Genomic DNA, 16,056 nt, shown 5'->3' with positions numbered 1-16,056 from the left:
TCCTAAATGCCCAACTGTTACACATTGATCACTGTATTTCTCCTTATTACAGGCTTTTTCTGTTTAAAAACCTGTAAGAAGACACAAACATTGGGATTTTAATTACAGACTTTCTAAACTCCCACACAACCAACGTAGAATGAGCAAATACCAGTTTTATTAACATAACAGAATGACATGAACCAGCTGAATGAATGGAGTCCCATAAGATCCTGCCTTTTGAATGAGATGTGTTTAGATAGAATAAAAGTATTATAATTATTTATTTTTAATGGAAATTAGAATATAAACTTAAGATAGCAATGCTTAAATTAATTTCTAATTGTTGTACAAATTTGTACCCTGTTTTGGTAGCAAAAAAGTTATGTTTATCCACATGTTCTCAGGAAAGCTAAGCCTGTATTTACATTTTAAAAGAAAAGAGAGAGAAAACTTCAGCTCTATTATATCAAGTGAAAACTAATGTTCTTTCAGACTTTCAAATGGAGTATCTAAAGGAGTCTTTCCATCCTGACCCATACTATTTTGTACTGTGCAATATTAAGAGGAACACTTATACATTAAATAATGAGATGTTCCACAGAGCAAACACATATTAAAACCCCTATACAGTGAGAAATAAAAACCAGAAACCACACCAAATGAAGATGCACTTTAAAAACAACTTAATTTATCTATATTTGACCTACTAAATCATCTTATAATAAAATTTTTACGAAAACACTCTTTAACCTTGTTACTTTCTTCAGAGTTCAGCATTTCTCATTAGTTATTCCTAAAGCTTTTCTAGAACACTACTCATCTTATTGAGAAACTAATTACCTCATCACTTTTCTAAGATAGAATAAGTGAGAGTAACATAAGGTAAATAAAGGAGAGACCTGGAAGGAAAAAGAAAAGAAAAGAAAAAAAAAAAAAACAAGCCTACCTGGGTAGGTCTAATTTATTTGTTCCTGATAACTCATCATTATTCTACTTTCATTACCAATGCCAGTCCTACTGGGTGGGTGGGATCTAGGTAAATTCATTTAAATAATTAAGATTTAAATAAGTGGTAATATTGATTAATCTATTATCTTTAGAGTCTTTAATACATTAAAAACTTGAACTCTCAGAAATTAGAATGTCTAATTCGGAATTTTGCCCTAATTCTTACTCAGTTTGAGAACTTAAATGACAACCGTTTGCTTCATTTTCTGCCTTTTTAAAATAAGAATAATAATAGTACCTATCTCAAAGACTTTTGTGAGGATTAAATTAGAAAAATAACATAAAATGTTCAATGTAATGCTTGACACATGTAAACATTCAAGAAATATCAGCTGTTTTAATTATTATTGTTATTTACACTTTTAAAAGTTAGAAAAAGGTGTAGTAATAAATGATATATCTTTAAAAATATTAAACTATCACATATAGCAATGTCTTTAACTCTTTTCCTAGAGAAGTGAAATGAATAGAAGGTGGATTAAGAAAACAATCTCAATGGCTGTCTACCTGGAGCCCTTTATGAATATGTTATAGAAACATAACATATTTTTAAATTCTCTTACATATTTTTAATATTTCCAACATATTTTCTTATATCATTCTTGTGTGGGATAAATAAACATAAGCTTCAATAACTGTTCTTGATAAGTTATTTTTAGTAAAAATTGTGTAGCTGTTATGCAAGAGTTTGAATAGGTCTTAATGGTTTTAACATTAAAATCTATACATAGCTTCAACAACAGGAGTTAAATGCTATATTTAAAATAAATTTTATATAATTTTATTTCTCAATTTCTTAACTGATACCAGCTATTTTTACATTCTAACTATTATACAAACCTTTCTGTGACATGATTTTCTTAATTTGCTTTCTTTTATTTTGACATTGAGTTGAAGTTATTTAATTATATCATTTATTCACTTTGGTTTTTAATATTTACATGTAAAGAAAGAAAAATAATACTTATATACCTAGTGGATCATTCACATTATATTTTATATGTTTATTTTAGTGTTATAATAATCATAAACATGATTGCCATCAAGAAGATGAAATGCAGCTGATACTCATAGAAAAGTTTTAGTGTTTGGATTTGTCTTTAACTTTATTATTTTTTTAATTTTGTGTTTTTTTCACAGACATTATTTAAATAATAATAGTAATGAAGATAATAATAAATAAGATTCACTGTTTACTATGTACGATTCTCTAAGTTAAATTCTTTTTTATACAGTATCTGATATAATTTTCACAACAGCTGAATCTTGAGTGAAATTAATAAAATTGTCCAGGAGTTCAAATTTAATAAGTTGAAAAGCCAGGATTTGACCTATGTCTGTCAAACTATAAAATGTAATGTCTTAATATGTATATTTATGTGTATAAATAGGGTATATTATATAGTACCAAGTGAAGTATAGGTCCCAGTTAAGGTAAAATCTCAGAATAGTTTGGAGTAATGTCTCAATTTCAACTTCTTACTTACATGCCTTTCAGTTTACCCCCAAATGTATGCGGGGAACCTAAATGTCATATTTTAGTTGACTTGCAGACTTTTTATATTTTTACTTGAATGAATCATTTATTTAATAATATTATATATGACTATTACTTAAGTCCAGTAAATTGAAATACTAATTATTCTCTAAGCCACATCTATAACTCAATTTAGATTGCTGAGTGTCATGTATAACCTTTTAATTTTTATTCAAAGTCAGAATAATTATGTTAATTTTTATTTGAGCACCAAATAATGGTTATATGATTAAAAGTAATAACTAGTAATCTAGTAATGACATAAAAATGTTATCCTCATTATAGTTGCCAAATTTTGAACTTAAAAAAAAAAAAGCCTAAAAATCAAATTAAAGACTAAAAATATGTTTAGTAGATTAACACTATTTAGAAATTTTATAAGATTCTGGAACAATCATTAAGATACATTTAGTTTATAAGTTTATAACAGAATGAAATAAGATAATTTTATAAAAAAATAAATTAGGAATACCCTAAGGTACATCATTGTTTATCTCTAAGTGGCAAAACATTGCTGATTTTATTTAAAATTCATTGCAATACGTAAATGTACAATAGATTGTGGAGTATTGAGAACTGAAGCAGAAAACAAGTTAGAAATGTCTGCAGGCAAGCTTCGAGAAAGATGTGATTTGAAGAGAGACCCTTGCAAAAGCTACTACCTCCATTGTAAAATTAGGACATAAGTAGGATTATAATTCTGTACCATAATAGTAGGACAATGTGGTAATTGATTGGCTATGGAGACCATTAAGGCAAAAGAGTTATAGATATTTCAAATATTTTATACTAGGAAATCAGGCAAATATTTGTTCATAAGAAGACAGGAATCTCTGAGGGTTCAGATTTGCAAAGAAAAATGTGTTTCAGTTTTTTTGTATTCAAGTTGAAGGGTTCAGTAGGATGAATAGCAGATAGGAGCTTAGTAGTAAGATCAAGTCTAGAAAAATGATAACTGAAATAAACTAAGAAAACTTTAGAGAAGGTAGACAGTTATATTAATTGGTTCTCTTCTGGTTTCAAGAAACAGAAATTTATCTAGAAAGCTTAATTAAAATAGAGCTGTGCCACAGACAGGCCTAATGGCGAGGATAAAAGAATCTTCAAAATATATTAGAAAACAGACTTAAATACCTCAAGGACAACTATTGACTCCTCAGTCTTTCTATATTCCTCCTTTATTTTTCTTTCTTTTCTCAATTCAATTCATTTTCTTATTCAGTCTACACACAAAATTCATGCTCGCAAAGTGTAACAAAATTGATTAGCCATGTCTTCCTCTTGCCCCTTTCAGTTTTTTCTTTCTCTCCTTTCCTCCTTCCCAAATCTAAGATTTCAAGGAAGAAATTTGATTAGTTCATTCATTTTTCTCTTAGTAGTCAACAATGGCGAGGGAGGTTAGTTGTGGATACACAATCATCTAGAAAAGGCTGCTTCCTTTATTTTGTAGAAGATGAATTTCATCTCTTAAAGTGGATATGGAGAGATGAACTAACACTGCAATAAGTAATCTCTTCAGGTCAGGGATCAAAACTATAACCTGAATGAAACCTATATTTGGAACAAGATATGAAAGGAGAGAGAAAGAAAGATGTAAAGAGGAATTTAAAAGGAAATAAAGTCTGTATGGAGACATCAAAACCAAAGGAAAAAGAAAATCAAAAGAAACAATATATATTCAGCAAAGCAAAATTAGTAATATGAAGATTGGGAAACTGCCATTGGACTCAACCACTAAAGAATAATTGGTAATCTTCAGAATGACAGCTTCTTCCTAGAAAAGTATTAGCTGTTATTTGCTTTGATGAAATTCAGATATATTTATACTCTTGCTCCTGTATAATAATTAATATAAAAAAGGGGGGAAATCAGGGTAATTTTTTATGCCATTACTAATAACTACTGACTCCTAGTAAACTCTCCTTTAAACTAAACACCCACAAATTATTGTTTTAAGAGTCTGTTTACAATTGTTTTTTTAATTGGAACATTAATGTCAAATTTACCAGTCTATGGTTTCTGGAATATAATCATTTAAAAAAAATGTATCAGGACACATTTCTCTCTCCAATATTCCAGAAGCTCCCCACTTGGATGATCCATAAATGAATGAGATATGATCTTCAAAACTTTCTTTGGTTCCTGGTTGTACTGGGTTTGGGCCAGGAGAAACAAACTACTTTTAAGTAATCATCTGCTCTTATATTACCTTGGGTTTTGTTTCCCCTTACCATTTTTTTTTTCCTTCTCGCAAACCATTTTCCTTAACATAGAAATTGGACAATCAAAACATTAACTAGTTCTCTGTTATCTCCACATAATACACATCTGTTTTAATCATTATAAATAAAATTTCAATTTTTACTTGAGACACAGTTCATTTTAGAAAGTATTATTTCTTTTCTCTATGAGACTTTATGAATGCAAAAAATATAGGCATAAGATAAACTATGCCCCAAAGCCCCCATGCAGGCTTATATACATGTGGAGAACGGAGATTCAAATAAAATGGATAGGTATAAAATAGTAGGATGGTGAAGTGTAAAATGCTAAATCAGGCACAGCAAAATGTTTGCATTGCACAATCCTAGCCAGTTTGATTCCTGACATGACTTAAACATCTGAAATATAATTCATTTGTCTATAATTCTACAATAGCAAATTGGTTTCCTATACTTAATACTGTATAATCTGTATATTATAATTTGAATTATGATCCATTGTTTTTAAAAATTTTCAAGGGATCATAAATGTGACTAATGTGACCATTACAAGTTTTTTTGTAACCAAATGCTCACTCTATTGCCTATTTATTGTATTATTAAACTTATTTTCCTCCATTATTATAAAAATACAGGTCTTCACTCAAAAGATACCCTCATTATATTAAAATAAACTGTACTCATTTCTGCTTCCATATCTTTATTTATGCTTTCGAAGTATTTTCCTATGTACTTCTTTTTTCTATACATCTTTTATATGCATCCTACCCAATCTTCAAGAATCACTTCAAGCTCCACCTTCCACATAAAGTATTTTCTGAGAACTACAACTGCAATATGAATCTCTATCTCCTTTTACACTCATTCTATATCCCAAAAGTAACATTGTTTTACATTTTTCTTAATTCTTCATTTCTAAAACTGGATGTCTTAACCTTGTATTATACAAATACATTATTCTTATATATGTGTAAGCATGTAGTCATTGTCAAGTAATTTATCAATTGTTTTGTGAAATCATTTATTTGGTTCAAAATCAGTGAGAAAATTACAGTGGCAAGGATTGGCTAATAATTATTCTAGCTCATTTATTGAAACAAGATACTAGGATAACTGTAGTGGATACAACAAAGGGTAACAATAGATTTGCCATCTTTTTTATATATTTAGTGTTCTATTAAACAAATATATTGCTAGGAATATAGTGCTTGCACACTAAATGCTGAGCCTTATAAGCAGGGAGCAGTTAACACTTCAAATATGAATCTATGTCATAGTGTTAAAACTATGTATAAAACTAGAACCTGTGGGAGGGCAGAGCTGTGGGGAGAGAGATAATAGAGGTTTGCTTTGTAGTAGATTTGAGTATGAGAAGTAGAGGAGACAAAACCACCTGGTCATTCCTTCTGAGCATACACAGGAAGATATTAGACACAGCAATACTGAATGATGAAGAGTCAGAAAATTTTCCACAAAGATGCAGGTTTGTAAGAAGCAAAAGAAAACCAGTATTGTTTTGAAATACTAGTAGCAGTCAGAATCTTATTAGTTGTTTTATATATTTTACCTAACTCAACCTTCACAGTCTTTTGAAGTATTTATTGTCATTCACTCTGTAGATGAAGAAACTGAAGGTCATAAATATATGACCAATAAGGTCATTGCGGTTTTGCTGCATAAGAATAAATGAAAGAGTTAAAATATATGTTTGCTAGTAAGAGGAGAAATAAATTTAAAATTATATAGATTTTTCTAGAGAATACAAAATCAAAAACGTAAACTATAAATCTATGACATAATTTCATGCATATATTTAAATTCTTTCAAAACCATAAAGACTGACACATTGAGCCAAAAGTCTTTTCTTTCAGAGAGACATTCTGGCATTAGATAAGTTCATCAAAGAAGATTTACTTATCTAATGCCAGAATGAGGATTCTAGTAAATGCAAACTTAATGCATCTAGGAAATGGAAGAAATGTCATAGAAACCTACAGTTTATAATATTTATTTTGTAAGAATAAAATGTCCTTTTTACACAATGCTATGAAGGCATGTTTAATTTTGAGTTTTTACCATCAGATTTATTTTGTGCTGTATTTTTTCCAATTTACAATTTTACCAAAGAAACAAAGGTCATCAGGCAAAATGTTAGTGCACAAAAACTCTCTGTTAAAGTAGGAAATAAGTCAAAAAAGCAAACAATGTCACAATCATGCAAATACAGATATGTATCAGAAACTGAGTAATTGAAATAATATGTATCTATATTTGTAGAAATTTGTGACTAGTATCTACACAATGAACCAATATCACTAACAGGATTGACTTCATTATTTAAGAGGACTTAGAAGACTGAACAGAAAAAATAAATCATGATAAATCATGCAAAAGGGACAGGAGCTCACCTTTAACTTTATTTTTTGAAGCAGCCGCTGGTTCCAAGAAAGATTGCACAAGAAGAAGAGAACAAACATATTAGATGTTAGACAGTCTCTAACTAGTAAGAAAAGGATATGTTGTTACTATTAGCTAAAGTCTATGAAGACATATTTATTATTACATGATCAACACACTTTAGAAAAAAGACCTATAACAAAGAAAATGACAATGGTTATATTTTGTTAGTATATGATTAAACTTCTTGAATGAGGAAGAGTAAAATAGATAGGAGTCACACAGTGCAAATTCCAAACACAGTAAGGCACCAAATTTCTTTAAGGACTATATATCTTTATTTCTCTATGTCCTTCTAAACTCTAAACTTTAGTTAATAATTCAAGTAAAAATACTCATATACAATTCAACCATATTTCACATTATTTAACAATTAAAATGTAGTCCATAATGTTTGGATAAATCACAAAAGCAGGTCACTCTCATTTATTGAGCACTTACTAAATGCCAGAGACTAAGGTAAACACTTTCCATACATTTTTCACTTATGAATGACAACCCCAAGAAGTTTTTTATCATTGCCTCACAAATATAGAAACTGGGGCTTATACAAGTCAAATTACTTGCTTACTGTGACACAGTTGCAAAGAAGCAAATTTGGAATTTGATCCTGGATATGCCCGACTCTAAAATCTGTGCTTTAAGATATTACCTTATGCTGTTGGGATTTAAGGCACCAAGTCATCAACTGAATTGCAAACATCATGTCTACAACGCACAATCAAAATCGCATGATTCATTAAATTCTAGCTATTCGGTATGTGATTGATCACATAGCTATGAAACTAGTAAACTCCATTACTTTAAATGGAATTATTCTCATTAAGAAGTAGAAATTTAAGCTTATTTATATCTAGTGGTAAACACTATCTGGGGCAGAAGTAAACTTAATGAACAAATTATAACAGTCCTACAGGAGAGTTCTTCACTCAAAGGAAAACTTCTAGATAAAATGCACAATTAGAAACCTCTAAACATTTTGAAAGGATAGATTCTATTTTTACTTAAATACTATTTAAAGATGAAGATTGATAGAGAAAGGAGTGCTTTTTCACTTTCTAAAAGATGTTAAAGATGATGTGACCCATCTCCTAATTGAGATATATACAGTTTCTAGTTTGGCATATTGACTTTCAGTGAAATTTAACTTAGATTTTAGAGTGAGTACTTACGAGCTACATATGGAAAGTTTTAATTTACGGTTCATTCTTTCAAGTTATTTAAAGCTAAAAATAAATCCACATGTAGGTATATGCTAGACTACTCACAGATAATTTTTAAAAAATTTTACACCTGACATTCAAAATATTGAATAATAATATTAGTTTCAGGGGTTCAGTCTTGTGATTAGATATTTATATAACTTAGATCACCTGATAAGTCTTGCACCCACCTGATACTGTATGTAGTTATTAAAATATTATTGACTATATTCCCTAAGTTGTGCTTTGGATCCCTGTGACTGTTTTGAAATTGCCAATTTGTACATCTTAATCTCTTAATTTTTTTGACCTAGCCCTCCAATCCCTCTTCCATTTGGCAAACAACAGTTTTCAGTATCTATGAGTTTGTTTCTGTTCTGTTTACTTTGGTTTTTAGATATCCCATATAATTGAAATCATACATAATTTGTATTTGTCTGACTTATTTCACTTGCATAATACCCTCTAGGTCTATCTATGTTGTCACAAATGGTAAAATTTCATTAATTTTTATGACTAATATTCCACTATATACAAGTACCACTTCTTTATCCATTAGTCTTTTGATTAGAGCACTTAAATTACATTTAAAGTAATTTTTATATTGATAGGTATGTAGTTATTGCCATGTTGTTTTCCGATTATTTTTGTAGTTCTGTTCCTTATTCTTTTGCTCTCTTATCTTGTATAATGATGGCATTCTATAGTATGGATTTGTTTGGATTTCTTTCTATTTATTTCTTGTATCTCTCATAGATTTTTGGTTTGTGGTTACCACATGATTCATATATACTAAGCTATGTTTATAGTAGTCTATTTTAAGTTGATGGTCGCTTAACTTCAAACACATTCCAAAATCACTACAATTTTTACTCACCCCCTCCTAATTTCTGTTTTCATCAGTATTTTTTTACTTTTTTTTGTGTGTGTGTGTGTTGGTGTGTATTCCTTAATTTACTGTTGTAATTACACATGATATTTCTGCTTTTTTCTTTCAACCTTTGTACTAGCATTTGTGTTGGTTGATCCACTGCTTTTATTATGTGAGCCCCTTTGTCAGTGAGATTTTTTTCCTTTGTGATATTTTCTTTTTCATATATATATGATATATATTTCATATGTATATGAAATATATATCATATATATCATATGTATATGAAATATATATCATATATATGAAAATATATATTTCATATATATAGAAAAAATATATATATTTAATATAGCTACCAACTACAGATCACTTTGTAGCTCTTACCAGGTCTACAAAGTGTCTCTTTAACATTTCTTATAATACTGGTTTGCTGATGATGAACTCTTTCAGCTTCTTCTTGTCTGGGAAACTCTTTATCTCCTCTTTAATTCTAAACGCTAGACTTGCAGGGTAAAATAATCTCATTTGTAGGTTCTTGCATTTCATCACTTTGAATATTTTGTGCCTATCCCTTCTGGCCTGCAGAGTTTCACATGAGGAATCAGCTAACATTCTTATGGGAGCTTCCTTGTAGGTAACCAACTGCTTTTCTCTTGCTGCTTTTAAAATACTTTAAATTTTAGCATTTTAATCCTGATATGTCTTGATTTGGGCCTCTTTGGGTACATTTTGTTTGAGACTCTGCACTTCCTGAATTTGTGTGTTTATTTCCTCTACCAAGTTAGGAAATTTTTCATCATTATTTTTTCAAATAGATTTTCAATTCCCTGCTCTCTCTCTTCTACTTCTGGTACCACTATCATGCAAATGTTTTACTTGATGTTGCCCCAGACATCCCTTAAATCATCCTCATTTTTTTAATTTTTTATTTTCTTTTGCTGTTTCAATTGGGTGTTTTCTGCTACCTTATCTTTTGATAAGGTATATTATTCATTTCAGTTATTCTATTCTTCACTTATGACTCATTCTCTGTTTTCTATATTTTTTTCTATGTTTCCTATGTCTTTGTTGAAGGTATTACTGAGATCATCTATTCTTCTTCTAAGTTAATTGAGAAACCGTACAATCACTGTTTTGAACACTGAAACTGGTAGACCATTTGCCTCCATTTTGTTTAATTCTTTTTATAGAGTTCGTCACATTCTTTTTTCGTGACATGTTTCTTTGTCTCTTCATTTTAGCTGCCTCCCTGTGTTTGTTTCAATGTATTAGGTAGATTTGCTATGACTTTCAGTCTTTACGGAGTGGTCTTATGTAGTATGTGTCCTGTGAGGCAGTCTTCCTGTTCACCTGAAACAGATGCTCCAGGGGTATCCCTTGTGTGGGTTTTGTGTGCCCTCCTATTATAGTTGAGTCTTCTTTGCTGTTGGAATGTCAGTGTTTTGGATTGATCCTCAGGTTAACTTTCTATGAGAACCGGCCATGAATTCAGTGAACAAGCTGTACTGCAGAGGCTGACCCCACTGAGCAAGATTTACTTTAGTGAGGCTCTGGTGTCTACTAAGTTCATTTATTGGGTGTGTGTTGTTTGTGATATTAATTGGGTGATGTTCTATGTGGTCTGAAGCCAGCCGCCAGGTATGTTGTTTCTGGGTCTCTTGGGGGTGGCTCTGGTGTAGGCCAAGATTAGCTACTGCCTATATTTGGCCTGGGGACACCTGGTAGGAGCTACAAAGTGATCTGTAGTTAGTAGCTATTTGTGCTGGACATGGAGGAGCCTCGTAGTGATTACGCTGTGAACTAAGGCCAGCTGCTACTAGTGCTGGGATTGGGGCAATTTAGTAAGAGGTACAGGGAATACCAAGGACAGTCACAACTTTTGGGGGTTTTGTCAACCTTTGAGATTTTAGGAAAGTCTTCAGGCCAGCCCAATCCAGCAGTTTGTATAAATTAGCCTCTGAAAGAATTTTTGGTGCGGTACATAAATTGGATAGAGTGAGATCTCAGAGAATCACTAGCGTGGATCAATATCAGCATTTGCCAGGTTGATGGAGACTCAGATTTGGTATTTGCCCATGCCTGCTGGCTGTGTCAGGGGAGGGCTCAACAAATGAACAATGGCTTCTGACAGCACTTTATTCCTTAAGACACCTGTCCCTTCAGCCTTTGGTTTGAAGCCAGATAATTCAGTTTCTCCTTGTATATCTCTGGCATTTTTCAAACTGCTGCCACAGTGCCAGAATTATGGCGAGTGAGCCCATAGTAAGTAAGTCCATGTGTGGGCCCTCTAAGAGGAATACCTGGGATACCAGCAATCCTCTGTCTCACCTGGATGGAATCCTCAGTGATTTTGACAGCCAGATTTGGTGGGGACTCCTCTTCTTGGCATTGGTGCTCTGGCTTGGGAGTCAAGAATGAGGTCGGAATCCACTGGTCTTCAGTGGACAGCTCTGCAGCCAAGGTGTCCCTCCTGATTCTTAATGGTGGTTGTTTTATAATTCAGTTGTAATTTTGATGTGGTTGTAAAAGGAGGTGAGCGCAGCATTTTTCTACTTTGTCATCTTGACTAGAAGTCTGAGAATTTTTATTTCTATCCACACTCACAAAATGATCTTACTTTTTGCATTTATCTTCCACTAGGTCATACAAAAATGTACATTATGCTTTTAAAATAATATTTTTAGATAAAAATATATTAAATAAAAGCAAAAATATTTCAGGAAACCTTGATTAAGTCCTTGCTTAAACCCATTTAAACTCTGTTTTATTCCACAACTTTAAAATGAACATACATGTCTTGAGAAGGAGAATGTGCATGAATGTTTTTGTAAAGATAAAATTCAAACTAACTTAAAAAGCAATGACCAAAAGTTAAACTACCAATATGTTGTGATATTGTTACTATGATGTAAATTCATAAGAAAATGTATATGAATTTTAATTTAAGCCCTTTATGGTACCTTAAATGTTTAATATTGAAACTTAAATTTAAAAGTTTTTTTACTAATAAATTACTCTTATTTAATGAATGAAATATTTCTACTTCATTATTTTTGTTACAGAATTGATACATGACAAAAATTAGAGGTGATATAAAGAATCAATATCTCATCTTCCTCCTTCTCCTAAATTATCAATGTCAAAAATTTACTGTTAGAAAATAAATTTTACAATTCTTATAATAACCAGTAATATATGATTTTTTGTGTATTTTGTTTCCAAAAACAGGATAATACTATACACATTACTTAGAAGCCTACTTTTTCCATATTTTTCAGGTTAGTCTTATATATTTTTATAGTTTGAATGAAGTATGGGACTATTTTCCTATTGATAGACAATCTTTTTTTTTTGTTATTAACAGTGCTGTAGTACATATCCCTTATATACTTCAGTGGTGTTTTGTTTCTGTACATCAGATTTCCAGGTTGTTTTCACATTCCTATACAGAAAATCACTGATAAAGATGCAGATCTCAATTAAATATTATAGATAAAAGGAAATATGCAAGTATTTTGAATGCTGTAAAATAAGAGGAAACCAGAAAAAGAGAAAAAGACAGAGAAAGAAAAGTACAGAATCTAGTGTTCCAAATAATTAATACATGATAAAATCCCTGGATCTTTGAAACCACAAACTGTTTTATTTAACATTTTTTACTATTTGTTTTTAATTAAAAGTTCAATTTCAATTCCTTGGTAGAATTTTAGTAGATTTCATAAATCTAATTATTAGAAATTATTTTTTATCTTTTATATAATTTTTAAGACTATACAAAGCTGAAACTTATTTTTAGATTACGTAAAAATGTTATTTGCCTCAATTTCAAAGAAAATATTTTAATTCATCGATATATTGACTTGTTCATGTGAAATTAAATTTTACTTCAAACTTAAATTAATCACTTAAAATTTTTAGCCTGAATTCAAAGAAAAAAATGCCAAAAGCCTTTAGATATGTAACAGATACAACCAATATTTTATAAAAAAAATAGTTTTTTGTTAAAAATTAGTAAAATAAAAACAGAAAAGGCAAATGTTTACATTTCTCAGTGGAATGGAGATTAATTATTGAAAGTTCTCAAACATTACATGAAGACAGATAAATTTATTCTTCGATTATTTGGTAGATACCAAAATAAAATAGAAAGGAAAACAAAAGCTCTATGCTTGTTTCTGTGTGTGTTCAGGCAGCTAATACTAGACTAGGCTGGTTAATATAATTGGAAAGAGGCCAGGCTACCAGGCTTGTTAGCCCAATTATAATTCTCTGCATATTCAATAAAAGAAGTTGAGATGACAGCAATACTGTCATAAATGTCATGTTCAATACTTGTAAGATTTTCCATTGTCGGCGTAGTCCAATTATAAGTCAATTGTAAAGTGCACATTACACACCACCCAAAAGTGGCTGAAAATTATCTTAAAAATACAATTTAATGGTTCATAGTTAAAATGAAAAGAAAGGAAGTAAAGGTGGTTGGACCAGAGAAAAGTTTTAGATATAACGTCTACATTTCTTCATCTTTATAATAAAAGCAGTAAGTTATAACATTATAGGTATTCATACTATTTTTTTCTGAGATGATTAGTTATAATATTAAGTTTGTAACTGCTAATAATTATATTAATAATGTGAAAATCTATGCATATAATTTTTAAAGAGAAATCGTGTGAATACTAAAATTATAGCTATTTACAGAGGAATGCTGAATAGTGAATATTAGGCATCATATTAATATTATTTAGGTTTATCTTTAAAATCTCAAATACAAATTATCAAAAAAGAAAAAATACAATTATGTTACCAATTTAATTAGTTTCATTGAATTAGTCAGTTTCTGTTTATCTGAAAAGAATCACTATCTAATAATTTATTGTAGAATTGGTGAATCTAAAATAGTGGTTTTTAAAGTAAGGAAATGAGGACATTCTCAGAAGTTTATTTATTTATTTTTTTCACCCTCTTTAATTCCACACCCCCGCCCCCACTTTCACCCCTGACCTATGGATGTTGCCGTTTCCCTTTTTTAAGAACTGGATCTCTGAAGGCAGGGCGTCTCCTCCCACATGCACCCAGAACGCCTGGGGCCTGGCACCTCAGCACACTCGGGGGTCCTGGCACACCCAGGGTATGGTCCATAGCTCCACCTGGGGTGTGAATCCAGGACCTGCTGCGTGTAAAGCAGACGTGCTAACCACTACACTATGGAGCCAATCCTTCAGAAGAGTTTAGATAAATTTTACCAACCTCCAAAATGATGACTTAAAATCTTATTTTAAGATTTCTCGTGATAATAAAATAGTGGCATATTTTAGTAGTATTTGCAATGTATGGATGATGAACAACATAATGAATTTGTGGTTGCCTTTAGAAGTGTTTGTCGAAAAGTTATTTAGTAGTTAAACATTTAATAAAAGATAGCAAAGACATTGTTGGTATTTACTCACTGAGAGCTAATAATAAAGCACTACGGATCATTTATTTTAAGATAATGTAGAAGTGTTTTTTAGAAATAACTTGGTATTTTATCCTACTGTTTTTTATTTCTCCTTCCATAAGCAAATTTATAGATAAGAAATCATTATCTTAATAGAAATCAAATCATTAATAGAGAAGTAATAAACTTAGAAAGTGCTTAGATTTTCCAAGAAAAGAGAGGTGCCTGACATCAATGACTTTATTCAGATATATTAGATGTTTCTCTTGCCCTAAATTTATCAGCAATGAAACTAAACAACCAAAAACTCATTGTCACTGGTAGTGTACAATATATATTTCTAAATATGAAAAATTCACTTTTATATAGCTATGTGCAAATTATAAAGTAAAAGATAATACACTGCCATTACTCTCTAGTGTAAGTGACTTTTCCTAGATGACAAAGCTATTTGGTAGCAAATTTGCAATAAAAAACACCATACTGGATGAACATATATATTTTTAAACCCACTACATTAAAATGCAATTATTAGATAATAGTATAGCAATTCAGTGCAATTCAATACCAGCTGAGTTTGATTTCTTTTTACAAAGAAGGAAATCACACACTAATTTGAAAAGAAGTACTACTACATCTAATTTATCAGATACTTACCGTATCATTACAGTTTTTCAAAATATAGATAATAATTGCATTTTAAATAATCACTTACATTTTTCTCTTTTTATTGTTTTTCTATCTAACACAAAGTTAAACACATTCTTTCAGTAATCACTCTGAGATTTATTCAAAATAACTTTCTTAGCTACCAAATAACATCTAAATACTAAAATTTCTTCAAAGGCCCATTAGAATTTGAAGACTTGAAAAGTTTGACTTTATCAAATTTCTTCAAAATTTTTAGGAAAATGTGTAAAAGTAATGCTTGAGAAAGAAAAAATTGCTAAAAGTTATACTCGAGTAACCAGATATTTGATGCATAGAAATATTTCCTTATACAAATACTTCAGCAAATAAGTAAAGGAGAAATAATAGAATTCAAAAATCACCACTCTGCAATTCTTAACAAGTTCTTATACGTAGGAAGGGATCACCATATCTGCTAACATCTCCATTAAAATGGAGAATACCAGGCATTATATACCCTCTTATAGAAGAACACGATACTATTTGAGAAGTATTTTTGCCCATATAATCAACTTTGGATAGGATCATGGCTCTACATTGAACTTTCAATGTGCAAAAATTCAAGAGACAAAAAAAATTACATTAAATCAATGAAATTAGTCAAATCTTGAATGTGGGAAACCACAAACAAGCAATTTTGATAT

At 30.5% G+C, this 16,056-nt stretch overlaps 1 protein-coding gene across 2 annotated transcripts in view; it reads right to left on the bottom strand.

The window, feature by feature from the left end:
• The window catches only part of CADM2 (cell adhesion molecule 2), a 974,765-nt gene that overhangs the window by 284,285 nt on the left and 674,424 nt on the right, over positions 1-16,056 (bottom strand). Inside the window, exon 2 of one of the 2 annotated variants that reach the window (XM_006926238.1) lies at positions 7,158-7,184. The exons of the other annotated variant lie outside the window; for it this stretch is intronic. Within the exon in view, the coding sequence (XP_006926300.1) occupies positions 7,158-7,184 (27 nt within the window). The remainder of the gene's footprint in view (positions 1-7,157; positions 7,185-16,056) is intronic. 2 annotated transcript variants of the gene reach the window in all.

This window comes from Pteropus alecto, unplaced genomic scaffold, assembly GCF_000325575.1.
Source record: "Pteropus alecto unplaced genomic scaffold, ASM32557v1 scaffold239, whole genome shotgun sequence".
Classification (NCBI taxonomy): domain Eukaryota; kingdom Metazoa; phylum Chordata; class Mammalia; order Chiroptera; family Pteropodidae; genus Pteropus; species Pteropus alecto.
The sequence above is the reverse complement of the archived record's forward strand: the minus strand, read 5'-3'. Positions and strand labels throughout refer to the sequence as shown.